This window comes from Lichenostomus cassidix, chromosome 4A (genome assembly GCF_008360975.1).
Source record: "Lichenostomus cassidix isolate B80296 chromosome 4A, HeHo_3.0, whole genome shotgun sequence".
Lineage (NCBI taxonomy): Eukaryota > Metazoa > Chordata > Aves > Passeriformes > Meliphagidae > Lichenostomus > Lichenostomus cassidix.
The window spans coordinates 231,024-250,309 of NC_139485.1; the positions used below are offsets into that span (position 1 = coordinate 231,024).

Sequence of the window (19,286 nt, forward strand, 5' to 3'; positions counted from 1 at the left end):
CTGCTCTATCTGGGTAAATCCTTGGCTCTGTGGTGCCATGAGGAGGACGAACAGAACTCCCAAACTCAGAATGCATTGTGAGCCAACAGGTACCCAGCTCAGAGGGGAGCTTGCTGGTCCTGTCTGTCACTGGGAGCATGAGTGATCCTAGGGGGCAGAGAGCTACTGGAGCAGTGCCAGGAAGTGGGAAGGTGTTCAGCTGAGCTGCTGTTCCTGTAGGCTACAGGATATCCCCTCATCTGCATCTGAAGGATGGGAAGCACAAGAACTGGTTGTATATCACAGACCCTGGGAAGAGCAGTGGTGAGTGGTAAGGCAGCTCCATCCAACACAGGGGTGACTGTCCTACAGAGTAAGGGGACCTGGTGACAGAGCTAGGTGGTATACGACTCTGTCAGGGTGCCCATGGCACCTCCTGAGCACAGACACTTGCCGCATATTCCCAGGTGAGGGCACTCGCAGACCAGCATATAAAATAGGACCAATTTTGCTCTAAAGTGCCCTGGGGTGACCTGGGTGTCCCAATCGACCTGTTTGGGTCCTGATCTGCTGAGCTGCAGGAAAGGTCCTGTCTGGAGAGAAACCACATAGATCTGAGCCAGCAAGTTCACCTCTCTGCAGCCTGTCAGCCCTGCAGACCTCTTAATGCGCATCCTCCAAACATGCCACACTCAGGCTCCAGCTTTTGGGGTTCTCACAATCCGAAATCACATCCTGATGGGCTTTCTGGCCATGCCAAGCAGCTAAGACCACTGAGAGGGAGCTGCAGCAGGAGCCAATGGCCTGGATGTTGCAGCTCAGAGCCGTCAAACCATGAAGTCTTTCTGGGCTGAAGGATAGGGTCCAGCGGGACAGCTCCAATGCTGCTGCCCTGTGCTGCATCAGGGACCCACCTGGAGCTATGGAGCCATCACAAAGGCAGCTTGCACAGGGAGGCTGACAGGGCCTCAGTGAGGTCCCAGGTCCTTGCCATATACACAGATGTGCTGGACAGTGCTTGAGATGGCTGTGAGGATTTGGAGTTGCTCTGGGCTATCCCAGAGAGGTGGCAGGGCAGCTGCAGTGACAGGCAAGAGAGAGTGGACAGAGCAAGGTGGGTGCAGGGGCAGAGCAGACTCTGCTCTCTGCAGCTCTGCCTCCCATGGCTTTCAAAGGCAAATGGGGATGATCCTGGGTACTGGCAGCCTGCAAAATACTAGAGCTTGAGTTTCCCCCCATCATTTCAGACGCCACCACATCTCTTATGGTTATCAGGCACAATGGTTCTCACTCAGTGTCTGTGAAAGCCCCATTAGCCCCCGAAGAACAGTTTTCCACTGTCTACCACTTTCATAGGCTGGCAGGTCCGCTCTCTGAGAATTAGTAATAAGAAACACGCTCTTTTACAGTTCTAAATCGGCTGTTTCTAATAAAGAGCTGTTTGCAGCTGCAGCCCTCTTGTTGCTTTGATCTGGCACTAGCAGAAGCTGAAAACACCACGGAGACAAGGCAGGACCAGCTGATTGATCGTGGTGAGTCAGAGCTTCCACCAGCCCCCGCAGCAGTACCTGCAGGCACAGCGCTGTGCCATGGCCCGAGGCCAGCACCAGAGGTGGCACCTGACCTCCGAGATGATGGTGCTGTAGGGTGGGCTGAGTGCCTGAGGCCCTGTTGCTGACTCAGCCCCTTCGAGGCTGTGGAAGGAGCACAGAATGCTGAGGGAGGAACCAGCTGTATGCATGTGCCTGAGGCTGCAGTGGTGATGGAGGGACTGGTCCAGTGTCCTGCGCAGGCCTGCCTGGGGCTGAGGTCTTTCCTGGAGCTGGGGGCTTATTCCTGACCCAGGTCCATCCTCCAGCACAGTCCAGTCCTGTTCAGCACATAACACCTGGCCTGATAGACCAAACTGGAGTGTAACCCAGACATTACACCCAAGCCCCGTGCTGCACATAGTGGTGACAGGTCTCTGTTGGGACACGATGGGACCTCACCCCGCAGTGAATGTTGCACTTTCTCGCTGTGGCTCTGCAGAACCCTGCATGCTGCTCACACCTCTCAGGCAAAGCAGAAAGCCCCTCTCACATCCACTTGGAAACTTCAGCTGCTAAATGCCATCTTGAAATGTCATAAGCCTTCTGTCCTTTTCCACTCCCATGAACAACTCTTTCATATGAGTGGGAACATTGCAGCTGTTCAACCACCCCTGGGCCAGGGCAAGCCCCAGCTGCCAGTGAATATCTGCCTGAATCACCCATGGGGACCCCAGCACCCTTGTCCTGCCACGGACTCAGGAAGGAGATCATCTTCTTCTGACCTGCAGTGACCTGGCCAGCTATGGTGAGAGCACCAGCCATGCCCTGGCACAAGCCCTGCACCCACAATACAGCAGCTGTGGGAGCCAGTCTGGTCCCGTTGCACCGGTCCCATGTCCTGTCAAATCACCCAGGACTGGGCTGGAGCAACATGGTAGATGCTCTGCTGGGCCTTGACAAGCTCCTGCCTGGGATGCAGCTCCTGCCCAGAGCCTGCAGCACAAACAGTGGAGCAGCTCTAACTGATGCCCCTGCTGAGAGGTGCCTTGCAGGTGCATGAGACCATGCAGTGACATTCCAGAGTGGCATGGGGTTGGAGGCCCTGTGGGCTATGGAGATGAGGCAGTTGATCAAACAGGGCTCCAGGCATGTAGGGCTTGACCAAGACCTTGAGGCATATCAGAGACTGAGGGACAAAGGAGATGGTAACTGGACACCAATTTTGTAGGCAGCAAAAAGCATATGGGTAATACATGTGTTCCTCAAGCATCTCTTGGGACTATCTCTTTCCCCTTTTTTTTTTGTTAATTCAGCTCAACTTGTTCAATACACCACATATCCTCACATCATTTGTGTGGGATTGACCTGGGCCAGATGCCAGGCATATCCCAAAGCTGCTCCATCACTCTCCCTACAAGGTCTCTAGTCCTGTTAGCAAACCTGTTCCAGCTTGGGCTCTTCTCTCCATGGGGCCACAGGTCCTGCCAGGAGCTTGGTCCAGCCATGAGCCTCCCAGGGAGTCATGGCCTCCTTTGGGCATTTGGTGTGGGGTCTTCCCTAGGCTGTAGGTGGATCTCTGCTCACTTATGGACCTTTGTGGGCTACAGGGGTGGCCTGCAGTACGAGGCAGGGAGGGAACATGGCTGGGGTGTCGGGTGTGACTCAGAGTTGGAGCATGGCCCCACACAGCCCCAAAGGCTTCCCGAAATTGGCAGCACTGTACCTCCATCCCCTCCACCAGCAGCCTAAACTGGGCACTAAACACCAGTTTCTCACCTGTTCCCAGATCCAGGGTAATTCTCCTGAGTCTGGGAGCCTGGATTTGTCGCCGCATTTTGACTGCACTGATCCCAGCCCGGGGCACAGCACAAGGAGGATTCCCCTTGTCTCTGTGGCTTCAGGCACAGCCTTGAAACACATCCCGAGGGACAACCACAGGGCAGGGCTTCTCAGCCATAAATCGCCCCAGTGCTAGCAGCAGGAATAATAAATGTATCCCATGGTACTGAAAACCAGTCTTTTCCCACAGGACAGCAAGACAGAGATGGTGGGTCCAATTTTCTGCCAGAAAAAGCCCAAGTTTACCCAGTGACTCCCCCAACTGCTGCACAGGAAAGGGCAGTGCTGGGTCTGTAACACAGAAACGAGTAGAGAAGCCAGTTCTCTATAATAAATGAGTGATATTTAAAAGCAGCTCCAGCACACTATCAACATTTTCACAGAAGTAAAACCCCCAACATTCTTTCATTAAATAGCTTTATAAATATATATATGTATATATACATATATACATGAGTATGAGTGTTACATATATTTGCATTAGAAAAGATACTGTATCACACATGCACACTTACAGACAGATAAATAAGATTTTTAGGGGTTCAGCTTTGATCCATGCTCCTTATGCTTTGGCTCAAGAGCACGAAACCCACAGAGGAAAGCTCTGGATCCCGCACATCCTTGGCAGCCGCACAGAATATGCCTCTGCCTGCCCCAGTCCCATCCCCAGCCTGACACCAACAGGTTGGGACAGGCAGCCGTCATGGCTGGGCAGCTCCAGGAGGTGCCTTGGGCTCTGCTGGGAGCTGGAGGCTCGCAGTGCCACCACTCACTATGGCTCACTGCGACATGGGGCACGTGGCTCGTAGCCGGAGAAGGCAGCTGTCCACAGGACACTGTGGGGCGAGAGGGGCAGCTGGCAGGGGCTGGGGACACCCAGCGTTGCCTGCTCGGGGTAGACTCGCTGCACTGTGCTGTCACCTGGCTGCGGCTCGGTCCCGCCGCTAAGCAGAGGTTGGGGAGCACAAAGAAGCTGCCCTCCCGCCTCCTCTACACTGGCCAGGATCTTCACGGAGCTGAGCCGGACCCAGTGCCCATCCGTGCCAAGACTCTCCTGGCTGCAGCTCCTGCTCGGCACGGGCAGAGGAAGGTGGCTGCCTGCTCCCAGGGCTGGGCACTGGCATTTAGAATAAAGCTGGAGGTGCAGGGGGAGCCATATCTCAGGTGTCTGGCTGTCCCTGTCACCTATGTAGCTGTTTATAGTCAGTCCCAGTGGCACCAGGACATCATCCCCATCACCTGCCTCCCTATCCTCCTCCAGCTGTGATGGGACCTGGGAACCCAAGGTGTGCCCCAGCTGGCTGTGGGTGCAGGATGGGTCCCTTCCCTCAGGGCCATCTGGGCCAAACCCATTGGCACAGTAGCCACTCACATCCTGGGCAAGGCCTTGGAGGAGCTGTGGGACCATGGCTGATGCCTGCCCAGCTGAGGATGGCCCATGGGAGGTGAGCACAGTCTGCAGGAGCAGGGCCAGTGGGTCCTCCTCAAGCTCGAGGGGAGGCAGCCGTATAGCAACACTCGGCTCACTGTTCCGGAGAGCCTGTGAGGACACAAGCAGTGACACAGTCAGCCTCAGCTGGCTACAGCCCTGCCAACTTGGGGGTGACAAACTATGCTGAACACCAAGGGCTGCACTGCCTGAGACCCCATCTTCTGCTGTGACCCACGGCTGGCCCTCCACCAGTACCTTCTCCTTTGGGGGACAGTGGTTCAGACAGCAGGGGAGGCACCTGGGTACCGAGATGGGTTTGGTGGTGTGAGAGTTGGACGAAAGGAGGTGCTGAGCCCCTGCAAATGCAGGGAACCCTGGCTCGACTGTGGCTACACACAAGGCAGAGGCTGGAGGAGGAGTCACTCACCAGTGCTTTTGGGAAGCGTGTCTCCGGCAGGTTAGGAAAGACACACAGCTGGATGAAGCAGAGCCCGGCCACACTCAGAAGCAGCAGCAGGAAGAAGGCGCTCAGCATGGCAAGGACCCACAGAAAGCCTGCTGGGAGGTCACAGCAGGCTGAGGGTTGACTCCAGCACATCCCTCCCAGCCCACCCTCCATCAGCATTTCCCATCCATGTCAGGCTGGGATGTTCAGGAGACAAACCCAAGGTAGATGATGAGAAAGCATCACCCTGAGAGGTCCCCACTGGGCAGCACTTGGCCACGACCCTGACCACAGTGGATGGGGATGAGGCACCCACACCTCCACACAAGTCTGTGCTGTGAGCAGGACCCAAGATGCAACCATGCCAACTGAGCTGGTGAGAGTCCTCCCACCTGCAGGGCCTGCTGGAGTCACCAGGCACTGCTCAACCTCCTGGCTCCGCTCCCTGGCCATGTCTGCAGCCACTGTTCGGACACAGTACTGTGTGCTGGGCTTCAGGTGCCCAAAGGTGCAAGGCACTTCCTCGCTGCTCCGTTTGCAGGGCACCTGAAAGCAGAAGGGACAGGTGGCCACAGAGGCTGGAGGTGGGGTTTATGCATGGCTCTACTACTCTGTGCAGCCTCAACATCCCACTTGCCCCATGGTATGTCCTCCCAGGCACCTCCAACACTCAGTTCTTTGCCCCACGTGTTTGGGTCCCAGAGCATCTTTTGAAACACCTGTGGTATCACCTTTCATCTGAACTGAACCAGTCCAGTTCTTCTTACCCACGCAGTCTAGGGGAGGGAAGGAGTCTCCTACCTTGCTGAGGTGAGAGCCCCACATTGGGGGTGCAGAGCACCTCACACTTGCATGCACAGCCAGGTGTGGGCAGGGCTGCGGCACAGGCATCCCCACACCGCTGCAACCTGAGAGGGTGGCTTTACTGCACCAGGAAAGCTTGTGCAAGCCCTGCACCTCTGGGCCCTGCCTACCACACACCTGCTGGACAAGCAGGTCCCCCTCGTACAGGTGCAGCCAGTACCACAGCTTCAACAGCACTCGGTCGACTGGCTTGCAGGAACCAGTTCTGTTCTTGTAGGGAGTGAGTGGCATGGTGATATTTACACTGAGGATTTGATCCTGGAGCAGCCAGAACAACTTGGGGGGGCCAACAATTGCTGTAGGGGGGGAAAAAAAGTAGAAAATTAAGGCCTTCAAAGGAAGGCAGGCATCTTGTTTCTCTAGAAACTATATTTTTCTGTCTGACATTCCCCTCTCAGAGCACAGAACCTCCTCGGGTCTTGCCTGAAGGCACTTTGTGCTCTGAAACCAGCTCTAGGAATGGCAGCCATCACGTCTTCATAACAGCCAGCACTGCTTCTGCCTCCTCTTCACACTGACAGACCTGCAGCACCACTGGCTCCTGCTGCTGAGACCTTCACCCTGAGCCACCCAGCAGGGCCCAGAGACCCCCTGCCAAGGCCAGCAACCGCTTTCTAACTGAGTGCACCCATTTCCATGCCAGTTGGATGCAGAGGGAATGAACAAGGGAACACAAACTGCCAACCCATTTAGCTGCTCACACATTCAGTTTATTGCAGCAGCCCCTGTGATGGTGGTCAGGGGAGCGTCCTGAAAATTTCCAACTCCAAGAGACCACCAGGCTTTTTGGACAGAACAACCCATCTGTGACTGAGAAGAGACATGTTCCCACACCTGGCAAACACAATAGCCAGCGTGAATGGATCACCAGAGGATCATCTGCCCCTGGCTGCACCTCCCTACGCCAGCTTCATCTTGCTGGGGCAAAAGCTCCCAGACCATGACAGGGGAGGAAGGTGAGCCTTTCAAAAGCCAAGCCCAGAGGCATATCCTCTTTCCTGCCCCATCTCTCTGCATTCCCCAGAGACCCAAATTCTCACGGTGTCTTGTGCTGGCCTGGGGCCTCTTATCCATGGTCCTCACTTCACTGTGTCTCCTCTGTCCTTTTGCTCTTCACCCAGCCCTCCTCCAACAGCTCTGCCCCATCCCTTTCGTCTGGTTAGGGCTCTTGGTTTTTTTCCCCCCGCTATCCTCATATGGTTTCCCACTGTATCCCACCGGATCTCTCCAAGGATCCCTTTCCTCATTGCCCCCCACCCAGGAAGAGCCCAGTTGGAGGAGCTCCCCAGTCCTTACTGTCTCTGTACAGCTGCAGCTCGCTGGAAGTGGCCCACTTGGACTGCTCACCTCCGGCCACCGCTCTCACCCGTGCCCAGTAGATATCGTGAATCCTGTCAAAATACAGCTCACACTCCCAGGAGCTTCTGCTGTTCCCCCCACAGGTATCTGCCTTGGTCCAGTTTGAGGTTCTGCTCAGGGAGAAAGCACAGGAATTGCTTCTTTTTGGCACCTTTCCAGGCCAATGGGAGGGCTGCCAAGCCACCACCATCCTGCCCAGGTGGAAAGTGTAGGAAAGCCCAGGTAGCAGCCAACAGCATCCCGGGATGCATGGGGAGGATATCACCAGCAAGTTGACTCCCTCCTGGGGACAGATATCACCTGGTGCTGTGCCCTGACCTGTGCTCTCCACGATGGGAAAACGCAGCACCATGGCAGGGAGAGCACACCAAGGGGTTGAGGCTGTTGTGGTGACTGCTGAGCCTCAGAGAAAGGTGACTTTGGGTGGGGGGGTCTTATCAACATGGAGAAAAGAAGATAGAGCCTTCCTCTCAGTGGTGCCTGACGAAAGGACAAGAGGCAGCAGGCACAAGTTGAAATACAGGAAATCCCTTTTAGCATAATGGGAAAAAACCTAAATCCAAAATCCCAGTCCAAAAGCAACCCCTTAGTTTGTTACTGGGAGATTGACCAGGAAAGGGACCAAGCTTCTCCAGGGAGGTTGTCCTGAAGTTGTTCAAAACCGACCAGGACACAGTGCTGAGCTGACCTCGAACATGCAGGGGTGCGACAAGCCAATCCCTGCCAAGTCCACTGCTCTTTTACTCTGCCAGACAACAGTCCTCTCGCTGCCAGGGGTCCCCAAGAGCCTCTGCCAGGGTGTGGGAAGACAAGACCCCTTCACCCCCTCCTCCCCACCCACCTGTTCCTCCACTCCACCTCATAGGTGGCATAGCTGGGTGAGCTGGGGTCTGGCTTCCAGCGCAGCCAGACGTGGAAGTTCTGTGCCTCCAGCCTCACGTTCTGTGGCTGCAGCAGCATCCCTGGGGAGGGAGCAGAGAGGCATCAGGCAACATCCTGCAGTCCCCTGTGGCCGTACTGCACAGGTTCCCCAGCTTCAGCCCGGCATGGGCAAACACTGACTTCAAAGTAGGTGCTCAGCACCTGCATCCCCCCTGTCCCTTGCACACTGAGAGCACCCTCTCCACATTTCTGCCAAAGTAGAGACACAGCTGACACAACAGGAAAACCAGCACCGTGACACATCTGCTGCTGACCCTGGGGTTTTCTTTCCCTTTACACCTTGAAGACCACTCAGGCCCCTCCTCTTCACAGATACTGTCAGTAGGTCTGAGAGGTGTCCCTGTACCTCCCCCTGTCCTGCAGACTGCAGTGACAGCTTCAGTACTGGCTTACCCTGGAGCAGGGAGCAGCTGGCCAGGGACAGCAGCAGGTGCAGGGCAGAGCTCATCCTACCACAGCCCATCCATCTGCCTCCACACTACACTGCCACGCCGGGAGCCATGGTATGAGACGGGTGTGCTGGAGCTGTTCCGCTACCCACAGACATGACGGGCCGCTGGCACCTGGGATTAGAAACAGAATTATTCCCAGAAGCTTCAGCCAATGATGCTGCCCCATGGAGTCCACATGTCTATCGTGGCACAGAGGTGTACTCTGTGGAGGGGCAGGGGACCTTCTGCTGCACCCTGGGGATGCAGCAGGGCAGGTGCCCTCAGGGCTGTGGTGGTCAGTGGACCCACAGGGACAGTGGGCAGCTGCCACACTGCTATAGCACTGTGCATGTGCTGCAGCAGCCTTCTGTCGCACCCACCTCTGGTACCCTGTGGTAAGAAGCCATGCCGCCTGTGTCACCGGGATGTGGGTCTGAGAAAGCTCCTCACCTGATGCTCACACCACTGGGGAGGTGACTCAGCCCAGCTCTGGGGATGACTCACACTGGCACAACCGGTGACACCACTGCCAGGACACCCCCAGCCCTCCCACAGTCTCCCTGGTATGGGGAGGGCATTGTGTGTGATGGCAGCCACAAGGCAAAATGGGGCACAAGGGACCCTCTTGGGCTGTAAGCAGAGGCCTGACTGAACCACAGCAGAGGCTGGTCCTGCTGGGCACCTCTATCTGACATCTGGCCAGTCTCTCCTTACCTTGGCCTTGTCCCACCACTCAGCTACCAGGAATCTTTCCCTGCTCTTGCCCATCATGGAGGTAATCGTCCTCCCCTGGAGCAGACATGCAAGGGCTTTGAGGCCACCAATGCCATCCTTCATTCCCCTGCCACAGTGGGGAGCCCAGGGCCACCTCCAGAGGCAAAGGGGTGGGAGCACCCCTGGCCAGATGGGACACCCGTGGGGCTGGCTCTGCCACTGCACTGCCACTGCCTCTCACTCTTCCCATTTCACACTGATTCTGCACTAACATTACAAGGGCAACCCCCTTGGCATGGGGGTGCAAAACATTTCCCTCATGTTTTCTCTGTCTCTTGCAGCATTAAGAACTTGAAACGAAGGGGAACAGCTAACAAGCAGGGATGTGCAGCTGTAAACTGTGGGTGAGGGCTCAGGAGAGACCTCTGAAACACCAGTCATCGAAGGCAGTGGGTCTAGGGATTCCCCACACCCTGAGGGCAGCAAGAGAGCAAGAACCCTCCTGACTTTGTAACAGAGCCTGTTGAAGGCAGCAGCATTTCTGCCTGGAGGGAGAGTCTCCAGGACTGTTCCTGGGGCTTGTGGAAACACAGAGCTGGGGAACTGATTGAGACCCTGGGACTCAATCAATGCACAGGCAGGGACAGGGCTGCTCCCCCAGCAGAAGGCAGAACAAAGAGGCCAATGCTTCCCTGCAGCAGCAAGGGTGACCGAAGGCCGGTCCCTGACTGCCTTCATTCCAGCACATCCATTCCCCTTCTGCCATGGCCAGAGGGAAAATTCCAGCAATCATCCTTGTATTGTGGCAGTAACTGAGATTGTAGGGATTAACCCCCTCCTCTCTACAAATCCTCTCCTTTGTCTGCATCCCCATCATACCACCCTGAAGCACCAGCATGCCCCCCTACCTTGATCCAGCATTTCCTCTCTGCTCCTCTGCCATATCAGGAACCCACCTTGCCCACCACGCTCTGTTAAACGCAACATCCTCAGCTCAGCAACCCCATGTTTGGCTCTGAGTGTTCACTGGAAGCATTACCAAGCTCTGCTCATCTGCCAGGCTTCCTCCAGATGGGGGACAGGTCCGTGTTATCTGTGCCACCACACTGAAAAACGTGATTTGACTTGGGTGGTTTGTGCCTCTTTTCCTTAGCCACGGTTTGTTTTTTTTCTGTCCATGCTTCCTCATTGGCAATGTCCCAGCTGGGTGCAGGTGCTCAGCAGTGCCCTCTGCACGCCAGAGCTGAGGCACAGCCAGTCCCAGCACCCCATCCCAACATCCTGCACTATTCCTGCAGGGACCAGAGAGGAGCATAGGGGTCAGGCCAGGGGTGACACATGGCAGGGCAGACACAGGCCAGGACATCCCAGCAAAACCAATACCAGTAGGTTTTATCTTTGCCAAGACCTGTGCTGCAGGCTGGGCACACAGGGCTGGGGCCCCTCATTTTGCCCTGGAGACCACAAGAGACCTGCATGTGGCTCTGGATCACCTCAAGAGCTCCAAGCCTTTGGCAGCTCACTGGGAAAAACACAGCTGGACTTGGGCTTCCCAAGAGCTGTGCAACCATTACAAGACTAACAGCCACTGACAGCATCATGTGGGGCTCACAAGCACCCTTCAGCTTTGGCAGGAGCCCAGCAGGCAGTGTCAGCCTGGGAATTCCAAAACAAGAGCCCTGGAGTGGCCAAGTACCATCACCTCCAGTGTTGTCCCTGCACCACTCCAATGGACAGCAGTGCTGGGTAGCCCTGACACATCCCGAGTAAAGATGGAGCTCGGGCCTGGTGGGAGCTGTCAGGGTGACAGCCAGGAGGAACAAGGACACACAGCCACAGTATACTGGACAGCTCTTTAATACCTCCCTCAATGAACACACCTTGTGCTTTTTGCCTGCTCAGACAAGCCACTCACATTGCTGCCCACATCTGCTCCTGGGGCAGAGGCCATGCAGCTGAGCAGGACAGGTGGCAGGGGATGCCACTCAGGCACAATGTGTCTCCCCAGAGAGAAGGGGAAGACACAGGCAGTAGATGCTTTAGCCAGTGCCACAAATGCTCTCAGAGCAACAGCAGCTTTTCCTGTGCCTGACAGCTGCACCCATGGCAGAGCCCAGCACCCACAACCCCACAAAGCACAGCTGGCAAGGCAGGCCTACAGCTCCTCCAGCCGTCTCAACCCTTCTCCCTTTTTGGTCACAGGGTGGGGGAAACCTTGCAGGAGCTTGGGTGGACTGCGGAAGCCAGAAAGCCCGGCTGCAGCAGGAACAGGCCAGCCCTGTGGGTAGGCTCAGGCTAAGGAGGACCCCTCTGTACCCAGGTGGCCCTGGAGGTGCTGCACAGCTGCCCCCAGCCACCAGGAAGCATGTCCTCTGCCCAGCTCTCACTCAGTGTTTTGAAAGCAGAAGGGTTACAAAGCTGTCCATCTCCCTGGTCTGGAAAAGGTGGGTGCCCACTGCAGCCAGGATGCAGGCAGGACATTCTCAGACTGCGGCACTGGGGCTCCTGAGGGGTTCGGGAAGGGCAGGTCTTTCCCTGACAGAGGGTGCCACAGGGATGAGGACTCCAGTGGCAACAGCCCAGCTGTCGCTGGGCTGGAGGCACCACTAGCCACTCCCAGGAGGGCACAGGAGGATGGGGAGGGAGCAGGAAGTGCCATGAGGGGATCAAGCATCAGCACTTCCCACCGCCTCTGTTTGTGCTTCCCAAGGCTGAGCTTTCCCCGGTAAAACCCATCCTCCGAAGGCCTTCTCCAGGTACCGGGCCACTGCCAGCGTCAAGTGGTCATTGTAGGCAGCTGCCACCAGCTGTATGCCCAGCGGCAGCCCCTCGTTGCCCAGCCCCAGCGGGCACTGTGTCACCGGCAGGCCCAGGACATTGAAAATGGCTGCAAGAGAGAAGGTTGGACAGAGTGAGCACAGCAACTGGGACACATCACTGCCGGGCTCTCCCACCCTGGGCAAGCAGCTGCTGCCACACATAGCACCAAGATTCTGGGAGCTAGTGCTTCATGCAGCAGTGCAGAGACATGGGACATCACTGGCCAGAAACTCCCAGTGTCCACATCACATGTGCAAACGGCACCCATGAGGGATGGCACACACTGTAGCATGCCAAGTTTGGGACATTCCTGCCCCAGGCACCAGCCCTTCATCACTCTAAAGCCAGGCAGCACTAACACTGGCATTGAAGTGTTCAGGCTGCATGGGAACCACAGAGGGAGCTGTACCCCAAGAGACGGTAGCTCTCAGGTTCCTGCTAAACTGCAGTGGCAGCTGTAACACCTCTGGGCCAATATCACACAAGTCAGACCTGCCCTGCTCTGGACAGGCACCTTTAGCAGAAGATGAAAGATGCCACACAGCATGAAGCATGACAACCCTCACCCCCCTCTCTTTGCTGTATAGCCCACTGTCAGCAATGTGAACACTCTGGGTACAACACACCGGCTGCCAGCCCACCCTGCTGCCATGGGAGAGACCATCCCTGCAGTCCTACCTGCAACTCTACAGGAGCCAGAGCTGCTCACCTGTGTAGGCAAAGTTGAAAGGCGTGCAGATGGGGGAGTGGTGCTTGGGGGCAATGGTGGGGTGTGAGGGGTAGAGGAGCACCCCGTCCAGCCCCAGCAGTGTCTCCATCTCCTCCTGTAGGCTCTTCCCCATGCTCACCAGCTTGGCCTTCCCACTGGGGTTGAGGTTCAGCAGCTTCTCCGTCAGCCCCAGGGCTGCAGCAAAAGGTGGAAATGGGGACAAGAGCGAGTGAGAGGACTGTGGGCTATGTGGGGCAGAAACACATTGCCAAGCCACACGCAGCATCCCCTGCTTCTAGCGTGGCCACCCAAGTACCCCTCCCTGCCAGTATCCACCGCAGATTGCCCCTAGGACCACTTGGTGAGCAGCATCCCCCCAGCTCTGCCAAGGGAAAGGCATTCAGTCTGCCCCTTCCTTCCAGCTTTTCCAGCCAGAAGGGTTTCCAGCACAGCGATCCCAGCACTCATTAGACAGCAGTACAACTGTGCTAATTAGGGTTCTCTAGTACCTGCTGCTATGAAATGAGATCAGTGCAGACCCTGACTGCTCCCTCTAAGCCTCTAGCAGTTCTGGCAGGGCTCACAGTAGGAGTGGGCCCTACTCTCAGCTCCATCATCCTCACTTCTCCTCTCAGGATACCCACTCCCATTTATCAAAGATCCACCCAGCTCTCTTGTGCTTACATGGGACTCAAAGACACTGAATGTCATTACAAAACTACGTTGAGGGTGCTAAGGGCAAATCCTGAGTTCCTTCACTGGGCATTGGAAGGGTACTACCTGCATTTAACAACTTGCCCACCCCACCATTGCCACTGCACGTCCTGGGGCCCCTGCCAGCATTACCAATAGCTGGGAGAGTGTGAGAAGACATCCCCACAAGCCACTTCATCAGCTCCCACAGCGGCCACACTGGCTTCCCGTGGTCCCCCAGCAGGTCTGTGAATCTTTGTGCCTCCTGTAACACACCCATTCCCTCCATCAGCACACCCAACATGCAGCAGAGAGGCACAGGCTGGCAAGGGACAGTGAAATTCCGGCTGTCCCATTATCTCAAAGTGAGGCGCTCCCACTCTCACAGGAGATGCCTATCAGGAATGCTCCGCAACTCTGACACTGATCCAGTGCAGCAGCAGGAGTATCCTTCCCTGCTAGAAAGAGCAAGAAGGGAGACCCCCCCAATGCAGCACCCAAACGACGAGGGATAATGTCCCAGAGGCATTTCTTCCTGTGATATGACCATGGGACCAGTAGGACCAGGAAGAAGAAGGCAGAGGAGCCAGACATGTCCTCTTTTGTGTGGTGGGCTGGGTTGTTTCATCACCGCCTCTGTGCCAGGAATTGCCAAGGTATGACACTCCCAGAAGTTTATTTTATTACAAAATACTTTCCTGCATGCACAGAGCACAGCATGCATGGAAAAGGCCAATGTGGCCAAAACAACTTCCCCCTCCCTATTACCACACTGCTCCTCTGCTAAGAGCCACAGCCTCATCCCACACAACAGCAAGGGAGAAGGGACTGTGCAGCTTTAGGAAGACGTGAAAGGAGGATTGGGGGGGCAAATGGAGCAAGGAAGCCCTTGGGCAGGTTTGGGAAGCCTACAACTCTCCACAACTGGCCCTGAACAGCTGATTCTTCCCTGCCGCCAAAGTTGCCCCTTTGCCAGCTCGATCTGACGCACCTGCCCCTCGCTGTCCTTGGATGACATCATGGCTGACCAGATCTGGAAAGAATACTTCATCTTGTGGATTGCCACACGCTGAACTCGGACACCGAGGTCACTTTCAAGGTGTTCCACCACCTGAAGGGAAGAGCAAGGATGGGTTTGTTTCCACAAGGATGTGATGCAATGCCATCAGCCCATGGAAACTAGAGAAGGGGGTAAGAGGACCTACTTGCAAGATCTTCCCCTTGTTTCTTCTTTAGCCAAGAAGAAAAAGTGCTTTCCACATTTTAACCCTTGAAAGCACAGGACTGGGATGCAAAGCTGTCTCCCCAGCCCTCCATCTCACTCGCCCCTGCAGGAGCCACACACAGCTCTTTCCCCTCACTAGGGCTCCTTTGACTGGTCTCCTCAGGTTCTGTCTTCAGGCTCACCCCAGTGAGTACCACCCTCCACTGCCTCCTACCTTCTTTTGGGCCTGCAAGATCTCCTTGTCCACAGGTGACACAAAAACAGACCCGCCATCGTGATCCATGCAGTGGAATTTGATTTTGTCCAGCGACACTTTCTCATTAAGTTTCAGCCTGGGAAAGGAATGGTACTTTGTCACAAATCCATCCCTGGCTCCTCTGCAGCTGCTAGAGGTGCTCACATGCTTGTTAGGTGTCCTCAGAAGACCCTGCTCTGTCCCCCAGGGAGGCAAGGTGGGACCCTGAAGACACAAAGACACCTACTACCCACAACCCATCCTCCTGTTCACCCACCCCATCAGCCCCAGCAAGTTTCTGTTGGGAAAATCCTTATCTCTCCAGAAGTACCTTGTGATTGCAAACCCTGGCTGCGGCCAAGGCTGGGATTGCACAAGAGCCAGGGAAAAACCAAAGTGGTAATGGAGAGAGCAACCATGTACAGCACAAAGGAGGGCTGCCCCATGTGCACCATCTCTGCTCCGCTCCACACTGGCACAGAACATGCTCTTGGTTGCATGGACCAAGAACTGAAGGAACTGAACTGGCCATGGTGTGGGATAGAAAACTCATTCAACAACAGGAAAAAAGGCCCTGTAATACCCAGGAGCAAGGTCAGCCCTGGGAGGGGAGGGCTATGTGGGACAGTTCTGGGAAGCAGCTCACTGTGAAGGGGGACCTATTGGTCTGCCCATGGCTGCCAGTTCCCTGCAGCACTTGGGGGATGGGAAGGGCAGTCCCAGCTGCCAAGACCCTGCTGAAGCTGGGGCAGAGGAAGGAAATCAGTAACAAGCAAACTAAGTGGGGTTCAGATCTGTCTCTTAAAAGGACTGACACTCTGTGTGGACCAGAGAGTTGCTGACTCCAGCTCAGCAGCTGGGAGCAGTGGGAACAACTCACTTGCTGACTCCGGGACCGGCCATGACTCTCAACACAGGCTCCAGATCATCCGCGTAGCGGCACATGGGCCCCGTGCACAGGTAGCTGGTCCGCACCCCACGAGCGTTTGGAAACTGACCGTCATTGGGCACCACCCCTGAGAGCAGAGATGTCAGGTACCAGCCCAAGTATCGCCTCCAGATTGGGGCAGACCTGCTGGGGCTCTTTGGGTGCAGGGAGACATGTTTCCCCAGGGATTGCACACCCCACAAGTGCTGATGGCAACATGCACAGGGTGCAGAAGGGAGGAAAAGCACCCAGTCAGGACACCAAAAGCCAGAGAAACACCCCAGCAGATCCCAGCCCTGTGAAAACATCCCATGCTGAGGATGCAATACATGGGTAAATCCCCTCCCATCTCCCACGTACCTGGCATTCTGCCACCAAAAGCTTTCTACTGCCAAGCCCAGCTATGCTCCCTGAACAGGCTTGTCCCACACAAGGCATTACCTGACTCCTTACAGCAATCCCACCAGTGACCAGCACAGGGGTGTTCTGAATGAGTTCATCCCACAGCCCCCATTCCACCTCATGGCATTTCTGCTGGCAGGGAGGAGAAGGAGGAGACCCCCACACCCACCTTACCTGTTGTGGGTTTATGGCCAAAGACTCCATTGAAGAAGGCAGGCATCCGGATGCTGCCGCCGATGTCAGAGCCCACACCTATGACTGAGCAGGCAGCTGCCAGGACACTGCCCTCCCCACCTGCACAGAAAACATGGCAAAACCCCACAGGTTTATGGTGCAAATCATCCAGCAAAGCAGAAGCACCTCACAGTGAGAGTGGGGGCCTAAAAAGCAAGAGGGATGGGGGCCACCTTGGCTTTAGTGATGATTGGGGGAGAGCTGGAGAATGTGGGCCAAAGGGATTTTCCAGCCCAAGTATGACAGACCCAACTAAAGCAACGCCAGATGAAACACCCAAAAGAGGCAAAGCAGCTGGACCTCCCAATAGCCTACAGCAGTGCCCAGGAAAGAGGCCCATAAGCTCTGCAAGAGCCCTGGGATACATTAATAGCTGTGTGCAGAGACTTGGAACTCTTCCCTTGCCACATTTTAACCTGCCACTTGTGCAGTACTGTGCTGAGGTTCACCTGAGCTGCCACCCACAATCCTCTGCAAGTCGTAGGGGTTGTTGGTCCGCCCGTAGACCCTGTTGCTGGACTCATACCACATGCAGAGCTCGCTGCAGTTGGTGACACCCAGGGGGATGGCACCCGCCTGCTTCAGCCGCGACACCACTGTGGCATCTGAGGTGGCGATCACGTTTCGGCGATTGACCAAGCCAGAGGTGTTGGGCATCCCTGTGGTGCCAAGGTCGACAGGAGGAAGGCATCAGGGCCAGTGCCCTGAGACGATCCAGGGCTGCAGAATGCAGGTTCCCAGCGAGGGCTTCTCCTCTGAGACACCACAAGCTCTGCAGCACCTGTGTGCTACAAATGAACACAAACGCAGAAGCCTGGGCAGAACTTGGTGCAAAGCAGGTAAAGGGAAACTACTTCCCTCCAAACACCTGCCACAGTCACCCACCACTCCAGGGAGCACTTGGCAAAGAGGGAGGAAATCACAACCTGTGAAGTGGAGAAGCACAAAGCTAAACCCACCGTAGAGAGAAAAGGCTTCCTTCACAGTGATGGGAACCCCTAACAAGGGGAACTTCTCTTCCAGGTAGTCATCGCCAGGGCCCTCCGAAAGCAGCTTATCGACCTGCCGGGCTTCCTGCAGGGCCTCCTCAAACCTGCAACAAGACACCCGGCGACGTTCTGGCGCTGAATCAGTGAGGAGGGGGGAGTCCCCGCAGGGCGGGCGGACCCCAAGTGCGGCAGGAGCTTGTGAGAGAAGGTGAGGCTGCCTGGTCATTGCCAGAGCCGGGAGCAGCATCCCGGCCAAGCCGCCGCCGAGCGTTCAGCACGGTGCTGCTGCGGTGGCAGCACGTAGCTCCTCGTGGCCCTGGCGTGGTGCAGCGGCCTGGCCTGGGCCCGAAGGAAGGCAGGCGGGGAGCCACTTTATCCTCGACCGTACCCTCTGCCCCCAGCTCACCTGTCCTTAACGACAGCGTTGATGAGGGGATTCACCTCTTTAATCCTCTCCACGTACGCCTCTACGACCTCGATGCACGTCACCTGGGCACGGGGCACAGCGGAAGCGCGGTCAGGAGCGGGCGCTGGGCGGCCGGAGCCCGGGACACCCGCTGTCACCGCGCTGTCACCCCCCTCCCCGGGGCGCGCGAGGTACCTGCCGCGCGCGGAGCAGCGCCGCGAGGCGCCGCGCGGGCATCAGCAGGAGAGCGTGCCGCGGCGGAGGGACGGCGCGCGGAGCGGCGCGCGTGGGGCCGGCGCGCGGCGGCGGCAGCAGCGCGAGCAGCGCCAGACAGGCGCGCGACAGCAGCCGCAGCAGCAGCGCAAAGTAGCGCTCCGCGCGCGACAGCGCCATGGCGGCACTCCCGGCGACGCCCCGGCCCGCGGAGAAGTGACGTCAGGGCGACGCACGGCCCGCGTTGTCGTGGCGACCGTCCCGCCGCGGCCTGTGCCGAGGCCTGTCCCGCTGCCGCCTGCCCGGGGGCCGCACCGGCCCGGCCTTCCCCGGGAGCGTATCGCTGCTCGCGGGGACGAGGGGGCGAGCTGCTTCGCCCGCGTTCTGTCTCGCTGCGCGGCGCTCAGCCCCGCTCTGCCCGCCCCGGACCGGGCTGCTCCTCTGCTCCGGGATAAAAGAAACGGGTCGTGGGCCCGCATGGCAGCCGAGCTGTGTTGGCGCGAGGTAACAGCAGCGCTCCCGACGTGCGGCGCGTGCGGGTTAGCGAAACGCGCCCCGGGCAGGTGCTGCAGTGACAGCCTCACCTGGACAGGTGCGGCGGCAGCCTGAGGCGCCAGGGCTGAGCCCAGCAGCCGCAATGCCCGTGGGCTGCCCGCGGGAACGTCCCGTGCTGGGCTATGAAGGAGATGCTTCCCTTTAGTGCAGAGGTTGCTCGTCCCCGTCCAAAAGCCTGTCCACAGGGTCAGGCTGTGCACACAAACTCTCTGTCGGGTGTTATTTACAGATGGGATATTAACAACGATTAGTTTAAGGCTGACATCTAATTATAATGTTCTTTTCCATTATAAATACTGAGCCTCATTCTCAAGCTTTCCCGTTATAAAATATAATATTT

The 19,286-nt window shown here is 56.8% G+C and overlaps 2 protein-coding genes across 5 annotated transcripts; both read right to left on the reverse strand.

Moving 5' to 3' along the window:
• Positions 1-3,671: 3,671 nt before the first annotated feature.
• Positions 3,672-11,237, reverse strand: LOC146437196 (interferon upsilon receptor 1-like). Of its 3 annotated transcripts, XM_085060816.1 has the most exons (8): positions 10,494-11,237; positions 8,786-8,955; positions 8,292-8,412; positions 7,388-7,560; positions 6,209-6,387; positions 5,620-5,773; positions 5,210-5,337; positions 3,672-4,890 (listed from the first exon to the last, which is right to left on the reverse strand). In XM_085060816.1, exons 2-8 carry the CDS (start codon positions 8,853-8,855, stop codon positions 4,123-4,125), a joined length of 1,593 nt encoding a protein of 530 aa, XP_084916942.1. In that variant the 5' UTR covers positions 8,856-8,955; positions 10,494-11,237; the 3' UTR covers positions 3,672-4,122. The 3 variants fall into 3 exon arrangements, with proteins under 3 accessions (XP_084916942.1, XP_084916943.1, XP_084916941.1); XM_085060817.1 differs by lacking the exons at positions 8,292-8,412; positions 8,786-8,955; positions 10,494-11,237 and having other exon boundaries at positions 7,439-8,278; XM_085060815.1 differs by lacking the exons at positions 8,292-8,412; positions 8,786-8,955; positions 10,494-11,237 and having other exon boundaries at positions 7,388-8,277.
• A 141-nt stretch (positions 11,238-11,378) lies between these two features.
• On the reverse strand, positions 11,379-18,605 carry FAAH2 (fatty acid amide hydrolase 2). 2 transcript variants are annotated; one of them, XM_085060813.1, is made up of 11 exons: positions 18,374-18,604; positions 18,179-18,261; positions 17,743-17,876; positions 17,233-17,442; positions 16,724-16,843; positions 16,100-16,235; positions 15,199-15,316; positions 14,751-14,870; positions 13,913-14,024; positions 13,067-13,261; positions 11,379-12,424 (listed from the first exon to the last, which is right to left on the reverse strand). In XM_085060813.1, exons 1-11 carry the CDS (start codon positions 18,569-18,571, stop codon positions 12,204-12,206), a joined length of 1,647 nt encoding a protein of 548 aa, XP_084916939.1. In that variant the 5' UTR covers positions 18,572-18,604; the 3' UTR covers positions 11,379-12,203. The 2 variants fall into 2 exon arrangements, with proteins under 2 accessions (XP_084916939.1, XP_084916940.1); XM_085060814.1 differs by lacking the exon at positions 17,233-17,442 and having other exon boundaries at positions 18,374-18,605.
• Between the last annotated feature and the right edge of the window lie 681 nt (positions 18,606-19,286).